Source organism: Neopsephotus bourkii, unplaced genomic scaffold (assembly GCF_033783945.1).
Source record: "Neopsephotus bourkii isolate Nb327-2 ecotype Australia unplaced genomic scaffold, CSIRO-AGI_Nbou_v1 NB_71, whole genome shotgun sequence".
In the NCBI taxonomy this organism is placed as follows: domain Eukaryota; kingdom Metazoa; phylum Chordata; class Aves; order Psittaciformes; family Psittacidae; genus Neopsephotus; species Neopsephotus bourkii.
The window spans coordinates 332131-348651 of NW_026900588.1; the positions used below are offsets into that span (position 1 = coordinate 332131).

The 16521-nt window shown below is 39.8% G+C and overlaps 1 protein-coding gene across 28 annotated transcripts in view; it reads left to right on the forward strand.

Moving 5' to 3' along the window:
• The window catches only part of NRXN1 (neurexin 1), a 678625-nt gene that overhangs the window by 330955 nt on the left and 331149 nt on the right, over nucleotides 1–16521 (forward strand). For 17 of the 28 annotated variants that reach the window (XM_061353737.1, XM_061353756.1, XM_061353831.1 and 14 more), the window contains one exon: nucleotides 1021–1140. In XM_061353737.1, the coding sequence (XP_061209721.1) occupies nucleotides 1021–1140 (120 nt within the window). Of the gene's footprint in view, nucleotides 1–33; nucleotides 61–1020; nucleotides 1141–16521 lie in introns of all 28 variants that reach the window. The other 11 variants (XM_061353676.1, XM_061353687.1, XM_061353697.1 and 8 more) reach the window with 1 other exon arrangement.

Genomic DNA, 16521 nt, shown 5'->3' on the forward strand with positions numbered 1-16521 from the left:
AATATATTTTGCTTTTTTATTTTGCTGACAAAGTTGCATTGATGAAAGCTGATTTGCAAGGTAGATAGCCCTGTGTGTATTAAACAAGACTGAAACCCCCCAATGCACAGTTGGATTCCTGCAATAAATGCTCTGTACATTTCAGAACTAAAGCGTGTTATTTGGTTTCAGATTTTGTCTTTCATACCTCTAAAACATTGGGCTACGTGAACCTTCATTTTCCAGCATCGCTTGCATAAAGGCTTTCAGTCTTGAATATGTTTGTATAGTGATTGCCTTAGTGCTTTGATCATTCCTTTTCAAATTTCTTTACATTTCAGTAGTCGAGTTCTGATTCTCTAGAACTAGAGTAGCTTTGTTTTTCATGCATATGTCACATTTTGGCATGCCAGTTCATTCGTAGTATGATTTTTTTGCATTTCCCTTTAAAAAAGGAACCTGCATGGGAACCCTGAAGCATGTCAATCAGTACTTGCCAACATTCCTGCCAAAAAAATTCCCAAACTCTTCTCAATTTTAAACCTAAATCATTTAAAATAATTTGTGGGATTAAAAGCTTTGTATAGTGTAGCTTCATTTAATTTTTCTTTTGTTTGGATTTTCTTTTCCAATCTTTCCTTTCATCACCCAGAGCTTTGCATTCTGTAGCATCTGGCTTTGCTCTTTGAAATGTATTTACAGGAGAATAATGATGAAGTGTTTGAAAACATTTAGCCAGTTAATGGTCTGACACGTGATTAACAAGTAACCTGCAGTAAAGTTGACATTCCCACTGTACCTGAAAAAACTCTGCTTCAGTTTGTGCATTCCTGTGTGTTTGACCTATCAATCTTAAAGCTAAATCTAAACCACCCTGTTAATATTACATGCTGCTACCAAATTAGCAAGTTTATGTGTGTTTTACTTGGTAACTCTGCTCGTTTGTATTGAGATGTTGGCAACTAGTTAATGTGATCGAGGGGGAAATACCACTTCTTTGAGAGGCAAAGTGCAAGTACTTGTTTTGTATGTTCCCATCAGGCCCCAGCACAACATGCCAAGAGGACTCGTGTGCGAACCAGGGAGTGTGCTTACAGCAGTGGGATGGATTCAGTTGTGACTGTAGTATGACCTCCTTCAGTGGACCATTGTGCAATGACCGTAAGTACGCTAAAAACATGCTGATCTGAACGCTTGAGAGCTTGAAGGCGGTATTTGAAGCAAGTGTCTGAAGCTTTAGATTATTTTGCTATTAGAGATTTAAATGAACTAGCAAACTCTGCAAATCTGTAAGGCTTTTAGGAAGAGCATAGTTGAAATATGCAGTATGAATTTTGGACAAGGCGCGGTATCAAGCACTGACAGAATTTGGTTCTATTACACTTGATTGCATGTCTAATATACTGATAGTTACCTGTCTGAAATATCCTCTTCCTGCATAAATGTTACAAATAGGGTTATTTTTTCCTGCTTGAAAAATCCTTTTACATTTTATTATCTTAAGCTATATTGTAATTTTGTAGCATTATATCATGAGGGCTATAATTACTGTGAAACAGTTGACAAGGCTCATTATCTCCCTTTGTAGATTTCTTTAGGTGACACACTAAGCATGCCAATAATAAAAGCATGCCAAGTGTTTTAGCTCTTTTAAATTTCATCTGAATAAAACTACATAACATACACCAACCATCTGGTCTTTCAGGAAAAGCTTAAATGTGTCAAAAATAAGGGGCCTGATTCACCAATGTCATAAGCTAGTTTTATTCCAATCCATCCTTATTGATCTAAATAGAATTATGCAGAAGTGAAAGGGGAATACTAATGCAAGAGCCATCATGATCCACAGTAACTGATTAAAGCAAGCTACTGAGTTTTCTTTTTAATTCCTGACATTTGAAATACCTAAATGCTGCACATATTTGTATCTATGTGAAGGTAAGACACTGTAAGGCTGTGTCATGGTTTAGCCCCAGCCAGCAACCAAGTACCATGCAACCAGCCAGCAACCAGTGGGATGGGGAGAAGAATCAAAGAAAGGCAAGACCCACAGGTTGAGATAAGAACAGGTTAATAATTGAAATGAAGTAAATAATATAATAATAGGAAAAAGAGAAGAATAAAATCCAAGCAACGCAAGTGATACATAATACAGATACCCAGCACTCACTGACCGATTTCTGGTCAGTCCCCAAGCAGCGATCTGTTTCTTACTGAACATGACTTTCTATGGTCTGGAATATCCCTTTGGCTAGTTTGGGTCAGGTGTCCTGTCTGTGCTCCGTCGTGGCTTCTGTGCCCTTCCTAAATGGCAGAGCATGAGACTGAAAAGTCCTTGACCAGGGTAAATGTTCTCAGACTAAAGCCAAAACACAGGACTGCAGCAGCTACTAAGAAAATTATCCCAGCTCAAACCAGGACACTAAGCGTTCTCATTTCTGTTTGTATGCATTTATCTGATGAATGACTGATGGCAGAGAGTGTCGGTATGATGCTCTCTGCCACCTAGTAGATGGTAGTCTAGTCAAGCATCTTTGATTTTTATGTCTGGTTCTGGTTCCACTCGACAGCAAGGTGTGCCTTTTTGGAAATCCCTAAAATACCAGAATAATTACAATCCGAAAAGCTTTTGGCTCAGATTATAACTAGCATAAGGCTAGCAAATGAATTATATGCAATAGCTAAATTCTTGAGGAAGTTCCACTTTCCTACTCTTGACTATGTTTGGAAACTATGGAAAGGACTTAGTCTGTTTCCTTACACTTGCTGTCATGGTAGAAGTGAAATGTGGTATCAAAAACCTTCTGATAATTTGAGCAAAGGTTTGGGTGTACTTTCTGCATGTTTGCCCTTCCCAGCAATGTGAGTGATTAGTCATACTGCTAAACATGTATTTTTAAGGATTTCAGTCCCCTATCTGCTACAGGAGAAAAAGGTTTGTTTCTATTTTACTTTTGTTATTTCTGTTCTTCTGTCATCTGTGAGTTCTTCCAAAAGTAACTAAAAACTATGAATAAGAAAATTATCTGTTCCACATCTAGCAACGGAAAAACTGTATAGAAATTTGTCTTGGTAGGAACTGATGTCTGGACCTGGAACATTCTGTGAATTATTTTTTCAAGTGACAGCTATTGCATGAATTTGGCAAACTGATGAACTTAGGCAGGATATTTACTAACCTGTGAAAGCTCTTCTGTAGGGTAACATAATGGAGTACATTGCACACAATCAGATAATTCTAAATATACTATTTCTGATGATGGTAAAGAAGCACCTTTAGTACATGACTGCCAAAAATACCTACTTTTTCTCCAGATAAATCTTTCTTTTCTTAATGTAATTCTATAACAAATGTGAAATATAAATTTATCCCAGATAGGGGTGTTCTGTAATAGAACGCAGAGTCTGGTAAATATAGTATGTTTGGTTTCTGCTTTATCTTGACTCCTCAGATTAGTTCAGATACGAAAATCTGCAAAGCAAATCTAACAAGAGAGGGATTTTATAATGATACATGTGAGGGAATGGAGGAGAAATGATGTTGTCCTTTCAATGTCATCCTAGATGCTCCTGGAATGCTCTCTTGTGTTTGGGAAGAGCATGACAGCAAGAGGAATGATTAAATGTTACTGCAATTTTTAGTATCTTGCATAGGCTGCGCGCCACAGGTGAGGTGAAGCCAGGACTGCCCCATGCCAGGCATGACCAGCTCCAACAGACACTACGCAAGCATGTCTGAGACCTCAGCCAAGCTGGTGGCACCTCTGTGAAAGCACACGTAGGAAGTGTCCCGGTCTTACCAAAGAACCCAGACAGATGAAGGTGAAGGGAACAGAAAGCATGAGAAACAGGAGAGGGAGCACTGAGGTCAGACGGGGGAGTGGGTGAGCAGCTGAGAGGGGAGTTTGGTCCTCAGCCAGGATTAACCCACCTCACCTCCCCACTCTTCTGTTCCATGGGTTCTTAGGGAACATATTTGAGTAGAAATTCCAGAGTGACAGAATGGCTGAGGTGAAAAGGGACCTGTGGATACTGTGTAGCCCAACCCCTCTGCTCAGAGCAGAGTCAGCTAGTGAAGGTTGTTCAGGGCTGTGTCCAGGTAGGTTCTGAGTATCCTCAACAATGAAAACTCCACAACTGCTGTGGGCAACATGTGCCAGTGCTCCATCACCCTCACAGTACAAACATTTTCCTTATGTTTTAGTGAGATTTTGTGTATTTCAGTTTGTGCCTATTGCCTCTTGTCCTTTCATTGGGCACCACTGAAAAGAATCTGTTTTCTTTATTCCCATTAGGTATTTTAAAACATTGATAGGATCTCCACTGAGCCTTCTCTTCTCCAGGCCAAGCAGTCCCTGCTCTCAGCTTCCTTTCATATGAGAGATGCTTCAAGCCCTTAGTCACTTTTGTGGCCTTTTGCTGGACTTCCTCCAGCATACTCATACTGCTTTTGCACTGTGGAGCCCAGCACTAGGGGGTGGTGCTGCAGATACTTCTCAACAGTGCTGAGGGGAAGGCTCACATCTCCCAGTGTTTCTGCAATGTTTCCAGCTGGGCAGGCCCCAGTGTATCTTCGTGTGTCGGTACATTCTTCCCAGGTACCGGATTTGGTCTTTTCCTTTGTTTTACAAGGTTTTTGTCAGCTCACTTCTCCAGCTTGTCAGCATCCCTCTGATTGGCAGCGCACTCATCTGGTTTATCAACCACTCCTCCCAGTTTTGTATCATCTGCAATTTGCATAAATGTGCACAAATTACCTTGCTGCATCTGAGTTGATCCTTTCAGCATGTTTCCCATAGTAACCTCAGTGCACAAAGATTTGATGTGCATCATTCCTAGGCTTTACAGTGTGAATGTTCCACATGTATCATTCTTGTCTCTTAATTTCCCAAACAGAGTTTGGAGGAAATCATAGAGTCACAGAATGGGTTATGTTGGAAAATGTAACAGAATGGTTTGGGTTGGAAGGAACCTTAAAGCTCATCCAGTTCCAGCCCCCTGTGAGGGGAAGGGACACCTTCCACTAGGCCGGGTTGCTTCAATTGCCATCCAACCTGGCCTTGAACACTGCCAGAGATGGGGCATTCAGAAAATAATGAAAGGAATAGTTTCTCAAAAAGTGTTCTAATACATTCTACTACTACAGTCTGCAAGAAGTTTCTTTACTCTTTCCCGTAACAGCAAATGACTACTCCTATGTTGTTCAATGGATTATTCCAGGTGAAAATGTGCACAGCTTAAAATGAAGATTTTTAAATCTTTTTTTTTTTTATGGAAACAAGCACCATGTGAGGTTGGTTGTTTCTCTTCCAGTCTGGGAGTGTCAGCTAGAGACAAGGAGCAGTTCAGGGAATGTATTCCTACTGAAAATGACCTGGGCCAGCCAAGGGTAAAGCTACAGTTTTACAGCTGTAGTCAGGAACACCCAGAGTTCAATCTGCAGAAGTTTTGCTTAGTTGCAAATCTCAGTATTGCACTACAGTGAGGATGGGGTGCCTGCACACCATAAGCCTTCATGGTGGCACAGATGGGAACATCTTGTGTGCTGCAGGTTCCTTTTTACTGGAAGATAAGGCAGGGGAAGTTTTGACCCCAAGATGCTATGCAGATTATAGTTTTCTCCTTTGATGTGATATGATACTTGCAGATTCAGGGCAATAGTGCTCTTGAGATGTGAATAGACAGAAGTGTTACACTGTAAAATGCAAAGCAGACGAGTAGCAGTTGTTCCTACAAAATGAGGTTCTATAGAAGACACTACTAAAAGGACAGTTAATGGGTGTTCTTACAAAGGGATGGCTGCATGCAACTCCTCTGAGAAAATACATCATGACCTTTATAACTGTTGCAACAGGTTATGTAGTAAAAGCTATCCTTCCAGGGAATTCAGTCTTTTTTTTTTGTAAGAGTAGGGATGAAAATTCCTCTGGCAAAACAGAACAAATCTGTAAGAGGTTATCTGCTTTCTATAAATTTACATCTGTTTTTACTCGGCCAATCTTTAAGTATAGCCGTATTAGTGAAGGTAATAGCATGTTTGGGGAAACAACTAGTGCTATTATGGCATAGAAAATAGCAGACATAATAACATTGTCACATTACATTAGTATAGAAATGTTCTGTGCTGAATTATAGGACAGCTTCAACACTGTCTGTCACTGTAAGAGACTAATGTAATGGCGTTGTACTTGTGATGGTATAAGCTAACACTGTGTCAACACCTCCATTAAAATCCATTTCTGAAGGGTTAGAACTTTACCACGCAGTGTCTTCTGATGAGGAATCTGACGTTCTCAACCACTGCAACACAACTTTTAAAAAGTTCTCTTTTATTTTGACTCTCTATCAAGAAAAATCAAAAGGCCTCATTTAAGTGGTGAAGTGTTAGTATTCCAGAATGGGTTTATGATACTTGGTTGCATTATAGAGATACTGCCATTCAGCTAAGATTGTATCTGTAATGGGTGTTAGGTTTTATTTTAAGTGTGTTTGGATGTTAATAAGCTAGCAGTTGTGTATTGGGGCGATTTACTTGGAGGTTAGACAAGGAGTTCAAGGAAGGCCTACCAAGGGAATCCACCTACCAAGGTGGAGAAGCAGCATGTTTGCCATAAGCTGGCCAACCTGGTGAGGAGAGTGGGGATAACTCACAAGGAAGTGAGGAAATAATGGACTTAATGTGATGGGAAGGTGTGGAGCTCTGCCCAGAGACAAGTGGTGAGCCAGCTGAGAGGTTACGGGTTAGCGTTAGATGGCAGCCCAGCATCTAACATGATGTGATGGATGTCAGCTACAGCCTGCCTGATAAGGAGGAAGACATAGATGAGGCCTTCTTAGACACGTTGAAGAAGCCTCATATTTGCAGACTTAATGTGACTTGAATTAACCCATTACCTGCCAGAGGGGCAGCAGCACAGGGCACAAGCAGCGTGGGGGGTGTCTGGAGTGCATTTACTTGCTGACACAGTGGCTCAAGGAGGCAGGCTGCTGGACCTCGTACGTGCATAACGGAAGCTGTGATGGTCACAAGCTGTGGCCCCTCACAACTGACGGGTCCGGGCTGTGATGGCCACGAAGTTCGCGTTCTTGCCCGCAGCCGCACCCCAGCGGAGCGAGCGGTGACCGACAGGGGGCGACACCAGTGATGACGTCATCGTCCTGAGCGCGAGCTCCCTCAGTTTCGGGCGGCCGTTCCCACAGGAAGCGCGGCGGGAAGGGCGGGAGCGCGGCGGGAGAAGATGTGAGCTGGGCCCGTGTCCATGGAAAAGGGCTCAGGGCTGGCGGCCTCTGGCAGGGAGCTCAGGAAACGAAGAGGCTTCTCTGGCAGGAAGCTCAGGAAACGAAGCCTTCTGCGCTGGCTAGGACAGAGGTAGAGGTCCCTCGTGAGCGGGCGTCTGGCTGTGGTGAGTGCCGGAGCTTGCCGGGGATGGCGGGTGGTGGCTGTGGAGGTGTGACCAGGCTGATGGCTTGCTCTGCGTGGTGGCAGTGCTGAGGGAAGAGGTGGGGTGGCTGAGGAGTGTGAGGGAATCTGAGGAGGAGATTGACTTCTCCTAGATAACAAGTGGTAGGATAAGAGGAAATGACCTCAAGGTGCGCGAGGGGAGGCTTAGAATGGAGATTAGGAGTGATTTATTCACCAAGAGGGCAGGCACTGGAGCAGGCTGCTCAGGGCAGTGGTGGAATCACTGTCCCTGGAAGTGTTCACAAATCAGGTAGGGCCTCATCTAAACCTCATGGTTTAGTGGTGGCCTTGGCAGTGCTAGGAGAATGTTTGGACTTAAAGGGCTTTTCCAACCTATCTGATTCTGTGACTCTGATTCTAAGAAGGCCATTAGGGGTAGCCAGTGTGGACTTATGAAGGGGAAATCACGTATTATTAAGTGACAGAGGATTCAATACTGAGGTTTTAATCATTTTTTGTTAAATTTACAATCTGTGTTCTGATTTGCAGCCATGGTGAGCACTCAAAATTGGAAGCATGTTTCTTTTCAGAAAATGAAGTCCTAATTATTTCAGATGGAACAGTGAGCAGTGGATACTTTTGGCTGTTAGGATAGTAGAAACTAGGCACTGTAAAAATACATTAATTAAAGTTTATGGGAGATATGGATATTAGAGTATTTGACATAATAAAAATTCCAGGAGGAACTGAATGATTCTCTCCCCAGTGTAGTGTTTGGAGAGTGCATTAAGTAGTACTGAAGTTATACTTTGAACTACAAAAGTGTTAAATACTGAGTCAGCATTCAACTTCTGCAGTTAGTGAGGGGTTTCGTAAACACCAACCTTCTTCACTGCAGAACACTGAAAAAGATGGACACGTCCTCATACTGACAAGAGTCTTATGCTTTGGCAATGTGTAATTAGCAACTATGTAATAACACATAGGCGGGAGGGGGGTAATTTAATATTGCACACGGAAGTGTAGAGCTGTCTTTCCTTAGGTTTGCAGTGGTTTGTGTTTGATGTTATATATGTGTATATGTTACATTCTGGAATGCAGAGGGTGATACTCACATAATCTCTGTTTTCATTGTCAGTCTGGTATTAGAAAATGATGGGTTTAAATCATCTTACCTCCTATATTTCTTTCCCATTTATCAATCATTTCCCATTGATGTAACTGTTTCAGATACTGCATCTGTTGGTCCTTTTGACACCCAGAGTGTATGATTAGTCATAGTGCTACTTTTCTGAGAAGATGCATACAAAATAAGCTGAATTAAACCAGTCTCTAAAAGCTGAGCTAACCATGTTCAAGGCCAGGTTGGACAGGGCTTGGAGGCAACCTCGTTTAGTGGAAAGTGTTGCTGTGGTAGGGGATTGGAATTTGATGAGCTTTAAGGTTGCTTCCAACCCAAACCTGTCTGTGATTCTGTAACAGCTATTCAGTAGTACTTTGTAAAATAATACTAACTATTCCTGGCCAAGACTTGGCAGTTGCTAGCCACCAATAAATATATAACATGCTATTAAGAAAGAGGATAGAGGAATCCTCAGAGTACTTTAAAACACATTCGATTTCCATCTCCAGTGGCTGAGAATTAAAGAATCTGTCCTGGATAACATACCAGTCTAAATACTTCAGATTATTATTTTGCCACAGAGACTCACAGTACACAGGAGTAATAAAGATAGCTGTGCACAAAATTACAATGCAGGGCAAGCTGCCGGAATGCACTAATTGAAGAAACCTCAATTTGTTCGGCTTATCGTAGACAATGTCTCTCTATAATGAATACCTGGAATTTCTGGTGACAAATATCAGTGGCCTAATTTATATAAACTTCAAAGGAAGTAGGGCTTCTCACACACATGGTCTTGAAAGTGCAGAAATGTTGAGGTGTTTGGGAGAATTAGAAAAAAACTGTAAAAAAGAGTGAGGAAAGCAAGAAGTGTGCTGCCTGTGAGCTGTGGCTGCGGACCATGGTTTCTTTCTGTCAGGGTCCTGTGGTGTTATTGTGGGAGCACGTGTTACTCTAGCCAGAACTCTGGAGGCTGATGCACTGATGACAGCAGTTTTTCAAAGTTTAGTGTCCCAGCTCTTAGCAGTGTGTTTTGTTTTTATTTGGGTTATTTTGTTTTCCTCCTCTTTCATATGGATTTTGTAGTATGTAAATTTTGGCCTTTCATTAAGATCTGTCAGTTTATTAATTGTGTAAGTTAACAGGCATGCTATTGATGACAGTCTGAAAACAAGTTTTAGATTTTTATCTCTATTTTGCATACAGATTCTGGAGTAGTCAGTCAGATGAGCTATCCATGCCTAAAATAGCTGAGTAATTTCCATTTTCTTTAAATACATTACACACTATCCCTTTAAAAACTTAAGTTGTTTGACAGTGATTGTGTAAGCTCTTACATGTAAGAATATTTCTAACAGGCAATAAGAAGTAAAGTTTTAGGTGAGGTACTTGTGATAGGAAAAGCCTAAAAGGAATTTCAGGGTAGCCAGAATACATTGTTATAGTTGTAGCTCAAAGAGAAGCAATTACACAACATTTCTGGCCTGTTTCAGAATATTAAAAATGGAACATAGTGTCAGAAAATTGCAAGCTTCTCTCTGCTTCTGGAGGGATCAAGGGAGTAATGAAATTGGATTTTGGTATGTCAATAATATCTTTCTGTTATTAATGGCATCATAATTTTGTAAATCAAATCCTAGAAGTGTTACCAGTGTCATAAAGGTGAAAATGATTAAGGGTTAATTAAATATATTCTCATGGAACTAAAATTGTTCTGTTGGGTATCATTGGATTCCTTTCTCTAGAACTTTCAATTATTACAATGTAATAGCATACTATGTACAATTCAGGCCGGAAATTTGTGTAGCCAAAAGCTACTCACAGTAATAAGCGTCTTGGGTGAGTGCTGTCACTGATCTTTCTCTCAAATTTCTCTGAACACTCTAACAATATAATATATTAAAAGCAATTTTAGGTAATTAGTAGCTTTCTGAACAGGATTAGTCACTATAGGTGGCACAGCCAGAGCAGGAGTTTTAGCTCTGTAATGGTGTCAGTTGTTTCTCTCCAACAAACCCAAAGAGCGAGCAATGAATGTTAGCTTTTTTAATAGGTCATAGCTGCAAGAGTCACAAATGGTGAGAAAGAAGAAAAGGCTTTCCTAAGCAGCATCTTCTGTAGCTCATAGCGTAAGGGTAACTCAATGTGTATATAGGGAGTTTGGTAATAAATGTCTATTTTATGTGTAAGATACCTAAATACAATGGTGCTTCAGAAACATAAAATTATTCAGTCTTTCTAAAGTCTGTAGAACTGGACTTGGGTTACTAAGGCAACCTGATCTTCCTCAGCATGTATTCTGGCTTGATGGATAGATAGGTAGCTTAGATTCAAGCTACATACCTGTGAGGAACTGGTACACTCATTGCAAAATGAGATTTTGTTAATAGCTTGATACCATTTTCAGAGCCTTATGTGTGTTCATTTTTGCCAGGTGCTACAGAAAATCATGGCAAAGCAACCTCTTCTGTTAAAAGCAGAGTAAGCAAAGTGAGCTGAATCTTATGTGGGTGAATCAAGGTGTTTTGGAGTCCAAATTAAAGAAGTGTGTAATTCCCCAGAAGCTGAAAATGGAAGCATGGACTGGGGTAATGGCAAAGCGCAGAGAGGGTTTATAATACTGCCTTTTTTGCAGCTTTCATGGTTTTGTGTCCATGCTCCAGGATGGGTATTGTACCTAGTTTTGATCACTTTTGGCCTGCCAGCTCCACCTCACCAGCAGTTAATCTGAATGAAACTTACCTGTTTTCTTACCACATACATCCATGAGCACACTTACATGGTCAGTGTCACATGGGATGTTTAAGATCCTTAGTCTTGACTTAGGCTTATGAGTCTTGTGTACCGATGTGTTTGGAAGTCTTCATAGCTATTTTCTGCTTAGATATTTTGAGAAATTTTGAAAGAAGGTAACAGAATCAATAATAACAGCATGAAAAAATACAGATGGAAGCAACACTCCTATGGATGAAGGAATTTTAGAAGGGTTTAGTGCCTGGTTGCTTAATGAAGGCAACTGCAAAATGAAGTCCCAGCTTGAGGAAAACTACTTCATATTAAAAGCAGTCAATACTCAGGTTGGGTACTGAAAAGTTTGAGCTGTGGAAAAGAGGGTGAGGAACAGCTAATGCTCATGAAGCTGTTTGGTGCCCACAAACCCAATTTAAAGTCTGTGTTAAGGATGCTTGTCAATTTGGTGCTAATTCTGGAGGAACGTTTCATGCTGTTAAGTTTTATGCTATCACTCTTTGTAATGAAGCTATACTTTGAATTGAAAATAGGCATATGAAGAAGCACATCATTCCACTGTAAACATCCACACACTAAAAAAATCCATTTAAAATGCATGATATGTGGTATTCAATGTCAAAGTATATTAATATTTACATATACCATCTCTAAGTCATCCAAAGCTCTGAGTCTGCTTTACAATATAAGGAAGTCCTCCGTATAGCATATATGTAGTTTTAAAATTATCTCCTCTTTAAATAGTGTAAAATCTTAAGCAGGCTTCTAATCAGATCAATGGTCTGATATTTGCATTATATTAAATATTTCACAGAGAGCTCAGAGTACTTTGGGAACTTAACACTGCTCAGAAGTATCAGCTGTGGAGGACCACTACCTCCTATCCAGAGATCCTAAAAATAGGAGCTGAGTGTGCTCAGTACCTCTGAAAATCAGCCTTTTGATCATGCTACATGCTACAAATTTTGCTGCGTACTGGGGAACAGAAGTGTACCTCTGCATACTGAAATAAGGCCAAGACAGATGTTTGCTACCAGCAAGCCGAAATTCAGTTACAATTCAAGTCTCAAATCATCAGTTGAATGACTAATTTGTTTATGATGAAATCCAAAGTCACTATACATAGTCCATATCATTTTCCCTCACTCTCAGCCATTAAACCCAGTTATTGAAGTTGAACCCAGAGTTTTTAAAAGTACTTGGCATTCTTTCTATTCTCCTTTTTCTACTCTTTATTCTGCCTTCTGAATCACCAGAACATGGGTTCAGGTTGACTATAATAATGAGTTTTCTTATGTAGGATTTGTAGGTTGGCTTTCTTGTCTGGTCAAACATTCATCAGAAAGTTGATTTTAACCACTAATCCTGTAAGTGACAGAGGTTATATCTTTGCTGTTGTTAATTTGTTTCTTTTAAATACTCATGTTATTGAAAATAGCCTTTTCTTGTAACTTGATGAGGTGTGATCATAGCAGCTGTCACCTGTTTGAACTAATTTTATTACCAGCTTGTATCTCTGGTTTTGACTTTGGGCCAGAACTCTCCTGAAGAGAATCAGAAGCACTACAACCCTTCAGTGTATCAGGAGGAGCTGAAGGGTCTCCTTAGCCTTTCACCATTGCCCATATTGTGATTAAAGCCCCCCTGCACTGTTTCTCCTTCAAGCAGTACCTGCAGTACACTGTACACCCAGCAGTTACCCAGTGTTTATGGGAAACATCAGAACACTGCAAAATATACTTAGATTTTACTGCATGAGCAGTAAATTGGGCAGATTTAAAAGAAAAAAAGCAAATTTACTGTGCATATACAAAGACAGCTGTATAGCTTTTTCTCACAGGGTTCAGAACTGCTCTGAAATATCAAGCATTGTACACATAAGGACCTGATATGTATATGGGCATCAGCTTGAGATTTCTATGGATCCAGTTCAGCCATGGTGCTAGGTATCTGAAAACCTTGGAAAAATTGAAAAATCCTCTAATTTTAGCCAGAACTCTGAAGTCAAAGAATAGGATGTTCAAGGGGGCTACTTGGGTATCTATTTGGTAATCATCTCCCACTTGCTCTTTTTTGGCCAAGTTCTGCTTTATCACTGAGCTCCAATCTTTCCTGTTTTATTGAGTCTTTTCTGTTTTTCATCTGCAAAAAGGATGGGAACACAATTTAATAGGCTTCCTTCTGTAATCCTTGGGGGGGAGTCCTTATAGCAGGAAAATATTCAAAATGATAGTATCTCTGTAATTGAATGCACTACCAGGAATAAATGAAAACTGTTTCCAAATTTGCTGAACTAGTAGCGGCATGTCAGATCAAGTTGAGATACTTTCAGAAATGAGCAGATTTAATTTCTGTATAACTTAGGCATGGCACTTTTTGGAAAAATAAAAAAAACACACCATAATTTGGGGAAGATTCTACTGAGGAAATATAATCCTATTTCCCCCTGAAATTCTACCCCAAAGCTTTTATCTTTTTTTGCCACTTCTTGCTATCAGCATGTATTACAAGTGATATTTAACTTGAACTACTTAACGCAGCTTTGCTGGGATGACAGCCAGCTTCAGGGAAAGCTTCTGTAACCCCAACAAATGCACTGTGCTGAGAGATGATATTTTCAGAGATTAACCTTTTCCTGTGGGTGATACTGTATGCCAGACAACAAGCCTGTGATGGAAATGCTTTGTATTGTAGTTTCAGAAGTCTAGAAAAGGTGTTTCTTGTAATTTGACTATTTCTGCTTTGTTTGGGTTTTTAATCCAGATGACCACAAGATAAATAAGTCATCTAAGGAATTGCTCCAGCTTGTTCTCAGCTGTATCCTCTAGGAAGAATGAAGTCAGGATTAAGGTGTATAATAGTTACAATGCTATAAAAAAGATTGCTGAATTAAGTGCTTTGGCCAACGTCAGTTTTGAAAGCCATAACTGAAGGGTTTTCTGTATGCTTAGCGCAGGAACAGTATCCTAAGGAGCAAAAGAAAATTCCCATAACACACTTCTAATGTAGCTTTACATAGAAACGCTCCCAAAATAGGAATTCTTCTTTCCTTCCCCCACCCCCCCCCCAAATTGCTGATCCCATGTACCCTTTGAAATGGGTTTTTCAGTGGAAGTGGGGATGTCACAGATATTTTTAAGTCATGTCGTGTTTTTCAGCATCACCAGTACAGCTGTGGTAGCTGTGGGGGGACCAAATGGGAACAAATTTGAGGGTCTCCAACTTCGTAGACCAGCTCTGCATCCTAAGCCAAGATCTTGTAGGACTACATCTTTAGCTTGATGTGCCATAATTACTATTGTGAGAGGATGCTAAGAACAGACAGTGATCTTTCTCAGTTTGAGCATAGTAAGTTATTGATGCGTAAATATTGATGGAGTTGTATGTTAAAATAGTTGTATGTTTTAAAACTGGAACGCATGAGAAAGGAGTAAGAGACAATGTGGAAGGCTGTAGGGAATGATAGCTTTGCATGTAGGTATTGGCAGTTATACAGCGTTAGGTCATAAACTCTGGGCAATGCTGGGTAGTTTGAAGCAGTTTTAATCAGGTAAGGCATATCAGTTTGTAAGAATAATAGAAAGTATGGGGAAGAAATTCCATAGGATAGCTGTACACAACCGTATTCATTACTACGCTAATTTAAAATGAAATCTGGACTGCTGAGAAGTACCCGTACACGAGTAAATACTAGTTCCCCCATGTAAATAACATGAAATTCAATTTAACATGTATGTTTATGTGAGTAAAAATGTCAACAGGTACAAAATGATCAAAGTGTTCTTATATGAAGACAAAAATTTCTGGATTAATACACTCTCAAAGATAATTTAAACCCTTTTTTCATCACTATTAAAATAGAATTGCCTTGTTTTACAAGAAAAAAAAATGGGAAAGGAAGTTCAAGCATGGTTCAGTAATGATCATTCTGGAATTTTTTTCCCCGTCTCATACATATACCAGTAATCCCCTTTTCACATTAAGGTGTCTTCTAAAATTCTCAGCTGAGTTTCTGTTTTTTTTTAAGTGAAGTGTGAACAATTTGGCTATTATATTTTTTCCTGCTTCCAGATGAAAAAGCAATAAATCCAAAGATGAAGTTTAATATGAGTTTGCACATTGCAGATGTTTTAAGTTGTGTGAAAATGCAGAAATTTCATTAAATGGAGTCGCTTAACTGGGAAGAGCCTTCATCTTTGTGAGCAAGGAGAAATTATAAAAGGAGCACAGAAGAAATATACAGCTCAGAGGTCCCTGAAGACCTTTAGGATTTAACCTTCATGTGCTTTTTAATCTTAGAATTCTTTATTTTGTGGAAGCATGTGGTTTGATTCTTCAGGTTGACGAGAGGTAGCAGTTCCATAATTATGGTCTTGGTTGTATGCTGCCAGTGCACAAAGGGGGACCATGGTAATCTACTCCAGTGTATTTTCAGTAGCAGTTGCATATTGCTCATGGTTTTTGGTGTAAAACCCTCTGTAAATTGCACTGGAGTTATAAAGTTACTGAAGTTATACAAAAATAACCATTTTTAACTTCTGCAGAAAGTAACAGAATCATCAGCCATCCTACACCACTCTGCCATAGATAGCAATAAAAATGTTTAATAGTCATGAAGAATACACATTCTCTTTTTTTTGCTAAGGCTTAGCTATTTAATATATAAATTATTTAACCTACACTTGTCCTTAAAATACGATTGTGTCATCATTTGTGTTCAGTTTCAATTGGCTTCTAAACAGAAAGCATTTAAAATGGTATTTGTTTCTATTGCCATATGTGCTGCAAAACTTCTATTTATTAGTATTTTTATTCCATCTGGGTATGATTTATCTCTTCCCTCAGCTTAGTAAACATTTGGGTAGTAATTCTCTGTAGATATTTATGACTGGACTTGGGGCTGTTTTTGAGTACTTTTTTTTTTTCCTCTTGGAGTGGCATAAAAGGGCCTTAAGTCAAACAGCAGCATATCTACAGGGAGCTGGAGTAATTACCTTAAGAAGATAGAATGCAGCAGTGCTGTTGGAACTGGAAGTCTCCCCTCTGCCCCCAGCCCCAGGACAGCAAAATAAATGAAGTGTGTGCACCCAAAAAGGAGATCAAAAGTTTTCTTCTGGCTCTGACCTGGATGATCGGTGGGGTGCTTGGACCTGTTCACTACCCAGAAGGGCTTTTCTGTCAAGATAGGTAGAATAGTTTGGGATTCATTCCTATCAGATAGGAATTGTGTGGAACACAAGCAAACTGTTCATCTAAGCTATGATTCTGT